The sequence below is a fragment of the Kogia breviceps genome, chromosome 5 (assembly GCF_026419965.1).
Source record: "Kogia breviceps isolate mKogBre1 chromosome 5, mKogBre1 haplotype 1, whole genome shotgun sequence".
NCBI lineage: Eukaryota > Metazoa > Chordata > Mammalia > Artiodactyla > Physeteridae > Kogia > Kogia breviceps.
In genome coordinates, this window is record NC_081314.1 from 12,667,423 (window position 1) to 12,673,422 (window position 6,000).

Genomic DNA, 6,000 nt, shown 5'->3' on the forward strand with positions numbered 1-6,000 from the left:
CACATTTTCCCTTAGAGTAAATTAATTAGGCAGAACAAACTTTGATAATTTTTCTGTTCTAGTTCATTATTTTTAAAAATGTTAACTGTAACACATGGCCCACTATTTTAAATTAAATAACACTAGATGATCTTTGAGTTGCCTTTTACTCTAACTGTACGGTTTAATATCTGCAACATAGCCACAAGTGCTAAATTTTCTTTGTTCTGTGTTTTCATAAAAGACAACTACTTATTCCTGGTGCGTCCTTACTGTCCAGCTTGAGAAAACAGCTCTTAGGTACACTTTGATCACCTACATGGTGTGCGTTAGAAAGTTGTGAAAATGGAATGAGGTAAGTACATGTATATAAGCATTTTGAAACTGCTGTAACCAGGTGTAACATATTAGCCAAATATACAAGAAGCTAATCAAATTCTTCACATAGCTGTTTTAAATAAGGCAATGAGATGAAATATGTAGTATTTTCACTTTATCCCCAAGGTAAACTGCAAAACTGCTTTTTAAACATGTGTTTTTAATATATATAACGCACTTGGAGAGGAAACTCAGATTACATGGGACAAATGTACTAAAAACTTGAATGTAAAAAATAAAATCAGGAAACATCTTAAACGAATGTCTTTATAGAATCCTTGAGGTAGAGAAAGGTTTTTTCTATATGCCAGCAGCCCAGCAAATTTACCTAGGTCAAAAATAGATGTAATAATCCCCCCCACACCGCCATTAATTTCAAAAGCGACAGAAAGAAAAAATTTGCACAAATGAGGTTTAAAAAAAAAGCCTATAACATGTTTTCAGAATATAAAACGTACATAATATTATATACTACCCAGAAATTCCACCAGTAGAAACGTATCTCAAGGAAATAAATGTGCAAAACTGTACAAGGATGAAGGGAATGGGAGGAGGAGGACCAAGACATACAACAATGCACTGGTTAAAACAAACCAGGAGTTACTCCTCTTACCCTGGGTATCTCCCATGTATACATACGGTACACATTAGTAAACTTAAAAAAAAAAAAATCCCAGTACGTCTAACTATACAATGGAACACTAGCCAGCTATTAAAAGTGGTGATATAGGTCTTTACTTATTAACATGGGAAGATGCCCACAATATACTCAAAAGATTATAAAGCAACACTTATGGCTAATAATAACATTACACACATTTCTTAAGTCTGCCCAGACCTACACCAAAATATGAATAGCGGACATCTCTGGGGTGATGAGATCAGGCAGCTCACTCACACACTGCCTTTCTGAGAACTACAAGGAGATATGCTTTCTCCAGGCAGACCCCATGCTCTAGGGACACAGCCCAGCGAGCTGAGTATGGATTTCAGCCTCCAGGCACCACTCCTCCACATTTCCCTGGAGTGAGTGCCCTTATATTGGGATAGGATTATGGATAGCTTTCACCTATTTATGCCATTCTCCGCTGGCTTACTATTATTACAATAAACCCAGAAATTTACTATTTGTTGATATTTTCGATTTTGAAAAAAAGGTCTTGCCTTAATCCTTCCAAAACTAATGCCAACTTTACATGCACTACTCCCCACTGCCCTGACATGAGGCCGCATACTCTGATAATTTGTGCGTGTTATCTATTTAAATGCACGTACCAAATAAAATCTCTACGCCAAAAGCAGATAATACAGAGGTTAGATAAGGAGCACAACTTGCTCTAATGACTAAGAAATGTCATTCTAACACAAAGTGCAGATACTTATTACTGGACACGAGAAGGCACTGAGAAAGGTAGTCTACACAAATTAACCCCTCTCCACCACTCAAAAATTCCTTCAGCAGAAAGTCAGTACACTCTAGAAACAATAATAACTGTTTACAGTTTTTTCCCCCATTTAATTCCAGATGCAAGATCTATTTCCTCATCACATTAGTGGGTTCCCCACAGACAGCCATTTGAATAAAAATCGTGAGTGATTACCATGCAGTCAGGCAAGGCGTCTGTAAAATAATACCACCGCTGGACTAGGATTAAAGGACAAGTGGTTCTTTTCTTGGCTCCTTGGAATATGTAATTTTACACAAAGCAAAAACGCAACCTCTCTGGGGCTCATTTTTCTCGTCTCTAAAGCAGGGTTTGGGCTAAAAAACCTCCAAGGCCCCTCTCAGCTTGTGATAGGACTAGAAGCCGCCTTTCCACTCTGGAGGAGCCGATTTCAAGCAGCAGCCAGTCTATTTTCTAAGTCAGAGCAAATTTACTCTCTTCGTGCTTCTCTTGACACTGTCATGCCCCAATAGTTCTCAACTCTAGAAATATTCTCACTCAGAAAAAATGGTCTGTCATGACCAACTAACAAAATATTTTTCAAAAGGAAAGAAAAAAGTTTACTTAAGTGTAAAGGGGGGAGGAGGAAAAGCACTAGTCCTTACTCAGACATTAACATAATTTTTCCAAAAAAACCACCTCACTCTAAAGCAGCACCACACTGGCGGATGGTTTAAATATTTCTTTTAAAACAAAGAACCCACGCAGAGGAAAACTGCTAGCAAATTCAATCATCACACGTTTTGAAGGCACAGGAAAAAAACTGTGTCATTCAGACCGGATTTACTTTCCCCCAATGAAGCACGTTGGTAAGAAAACCTGTGTCATTAAAAAGGAATTATAGAGAAAGCAACCATTTAAAGGGTCTTTTCACTGCTCAAACTCAAGTGCACTTTCGTGTACCGTGTACTTGTGTGCTTAAAACATGCGTGCAGACCACACACTTAACACTCAACACTCTTCCGACCTGCTGGGGTGGAAGCGTGGACGAGTCACAAGATAGCGGCGGGAGTGGAAATTTCCTCTCCCCGGGCGTGGGGCAAGGTCGGGCTTCCCCAAACCGCTCGACGCCGCTGGCCGCCTCCGCCAGGGCCTCTCCGGGCCGGCGCGCTCCGTACAAAGGAGGCCGGGCGCTCGGCCCCCACGCGCTCGGGGTTCGGGGCAGGGGTTACCGGTTTCCGGCGCCGCAGGCCCGGGCAGCACGTGCGCCCCGCTACCGGCAGGGAGGAAGGAACCGGCGCGGCCCGGCGGCGGCTGCCAGCGGGCCCCGCAGCCTCCCTCGCCCGCCGCCAACCCCGCGAGAAATGAATGGGGCCGCGCTGCTCCTCCGGCGCCGCCGCCCGCGTTCGAGTCTGGCGGCCGCGGCGGCTCCCGGGGCCCCAATGCGAGGAGCCGCCTCCCGCCTTCCCTTCCCACCCGACCCCGCCCGGCGTCCCCCGGACCGCGGCCGGCCCCGGCGCCCAACCGCCGCCCGCTCACCCCAGCTCTTGGCGGTGCGCCCCAGGAACTCTCCGGTGGTCGGGTTGTAGATGAAGAGCTTCCACTCGGCCAGGCTCTGGTTGAAGGACTTCTTCTCTTTCTTCGTCATGGTGTGTGTGCGGACGTCTAGGGGAGCGGCGGCCGCGGGGGTAGAAGCGGCGAGGAGCGCAGAGGCGCGTCCGGGCTCGAGCGGCGCAGCCCGGCGACGGCAGCAGAAGGCGGGACGGCCTAGGAAACCTCCTCTCTGTGGTGAGCGCTCGACCCGACTGCGCTGCGCCGCGCTGAGCCGGCCGCCGCTCCGGCAGCGGGAGCCTGACGTCTCCGCCCTCCGCAGCCAATCCCCGCGCCGTTCAGGCCCCGCCGCCGCCGCTATAGCCTCCCGCCGGCGGCGGGGCGCAGCCGGACGCTGTGAAGACGCCCCGCCCACGGCCACGGCCCCGCTCCGTGGTACCCGGCTTGGCTCAGGGACGCTTGGCGCTCCCTCTTCCCGGCTAGAAGAAGCAAAAACTACGCATAACAACTTAAAAAATCATGAGAGCTTAATAAGAAGCAGATTTTTTATGACAAGAAAAAGATGAGCATCCCTAACCCGCTGGTTTTTCAGAAGGAGAACTCTGGGGAGATGCTGCGGGCAACCGGGATCCGGAGTCCCCTCGCTTCCTAGCCTGCGGTGGCGCGGGACTAGCAGAGAGCGGAAACGACTCCAGTCCACCGAGGACGGGACTTCACCACCCTCTCCCCAAACCGTTTCCAGGCGTTCTCCTCTGGGCTGTATGACGTGACTAAAAGATAATCCGCTGTAGCATCTCGTGAGGGTGTATGGTGTATTACATACCTCCGCTCAGAGAATGCCCTGACTTCGCTCCTCTGAAGGAATCAACTGGGAATCTTGGGTCAATGGGAATTTCATCCTAAACATGCCAGTATTAAGTAAATGCAGTATACTTTGCCCCAGATTTAATTGAATTTATCAATGAAATCAATGAATATGCTTTCCTGAGTTTCCTGTCAACCGCAAGACCTGCTTTTTCTCAAACACTCAGACTCTTTACAGGAAGTCAATTCTTCGTTTAGTGTTGATGCCTAAATACTGTTCGCGGCTTTTTATCTTTTCCACTGTGTTGGTTGCTCCTCTTGGTCAGAGCTGAGGGTGCAGTCGATGTTTTCCTACACGAGATGGAGCTGAAGAGTACAGTGCTTTGAGACTGTTGGGACAGCATGAAAAGACTTAAATAGGAGTTTGGGCAGGAGGTGCTTTCTTTCTTTTTTCTTTTTTTGGAAAAAAGAAATGGAGCAGTGCCTATGTTTTATTAGCAAATAAAAAATTATGAATGAAGAAATGTAGCACACACCTTACCGTTTGGAAACATGCTTTGTGATCCATCTGACAGTTTAAACGACCTGCAAACACTTTAAAGGAGTAAATGGATAACGAAATTCTGGCGTTGCTTTTGTTTCCTCACTTTGTTTATCAAAGCAAGGAATTATGAATTATGTCTTTCACAAATGGAAATATGAATTATGTCTTTCACAAATGGAAAAGGAATAGAAGAATATATTATTATAAAATGATTTTTCCCCCTGCACTTACGAAAGCTAAATTTAAAATTATGACCTTGGGAATGATAACCAAATCCAGTTACTTTGTTGAGCCAATGACAGCAAAAGATTTGTAGAAGCATTTTGTAAAATTTGGCATGAAAATAGTATTACAAATGGCAAAACATCGTGCAAGCAGACTAGAATGCATTTCTTTAGTTCATAAATAAGGTCGAAAGGGAACTGAGGAATGGAAGTAGTTAACTATTTTTGTCTCATTAAATATCTAACTGCAAATTAGAGGACAGCTAAAATATTGGTAGAGCTGATAACAGGCTTTCTAGTTTGGGTAAGAGGGAAGATACAGAGTCTGTTTGGAATAAAAAATAAAACTGCTTGGACTTCCCTGGTGGTGTAGTGGTTAAGAATCCGCCTGCCAATGCAGGGGACACGGGTCCGAGTCCTGGTCTGGGAAGATCCCACATGCCGCGGAGCAACTGGGCCCATGCGCCACAGCTACTGAGCCTGCGCTCCGGAGCCCGCGTGCCACAACTACTGAGCCACAACAAGGAAAGCCACCTCAATGAGAAGCCTACGCACCTCAACGAGGAGTAGCCCCTGCTCGCCGCAACTAGAGCAGCAATGGAGACCCAACGCAGCAAACAAACAAACAAAACCCCTCTGCTTTATTTATTTTGTGTGTGAGTTAATAACACAATAAGCACACTTCAAGAAATAATTACCTGGCACATACAACAAAAACATGGTAAACAAGAACATTATGAAATAGTGTTTCAAAGATACTGAATGCTGTCAGACATTTGTGGTCATTAATATGCTTTTCATATGTAGTGGTTTGTGGTTTTCCAATTAAGTACTTAAATACAAATATAACTCAGTAAGTATTTTCAAAACTCATGCCTAGTTTAGTATAATACCTGATCCAACAGATTTCAGTTTGGGGAAAAGTTTACATCCTAATCCAAAATACAGGAACTATTTGTTTCTCTGATACATGATACTTGAGCATTACTTGCAAGAGAAAATACTAAGTGTTTTGGGGGATATTGGCCTACCAAGTATGAACAGATGAAATATCAAATTTAATCAGAGCCTTATTCCCTGTAGATTTACTTTACCATACCCAAGTCTCCCTTTTATTTTTTTTATACAGCAGGCC

General features: G+C 45.1%; 1 protein-coding gene across 1 annotated transcript in view; it reads right to left on the bottom strand.

Moving 5' to 3' along the window:
* ATP1B3 (ATPase Na+/K+ transporting subunit beta 3) overlaps window positions 1-4,043 on the bottom strand; it is a 42,482-nt gene extending 38,439 nt beyond the window's left edge. Inside the window, exon 1 of the mRNA XM_059064954.2 lies at window positions 3,282-4,043. Coding sequence (XP_058920937.1) covers window positions 3,282-3,390 — 109 coding nt within the window. The 5' untranslated portion in view covers window positions 3,391-4,043. The remainder of the gene's footprint in view (window positions 1-3,281) is intronic.
* Between the last annotated feature and the right edge of the window lie 1,957 nt (window positions 4,044-6,000).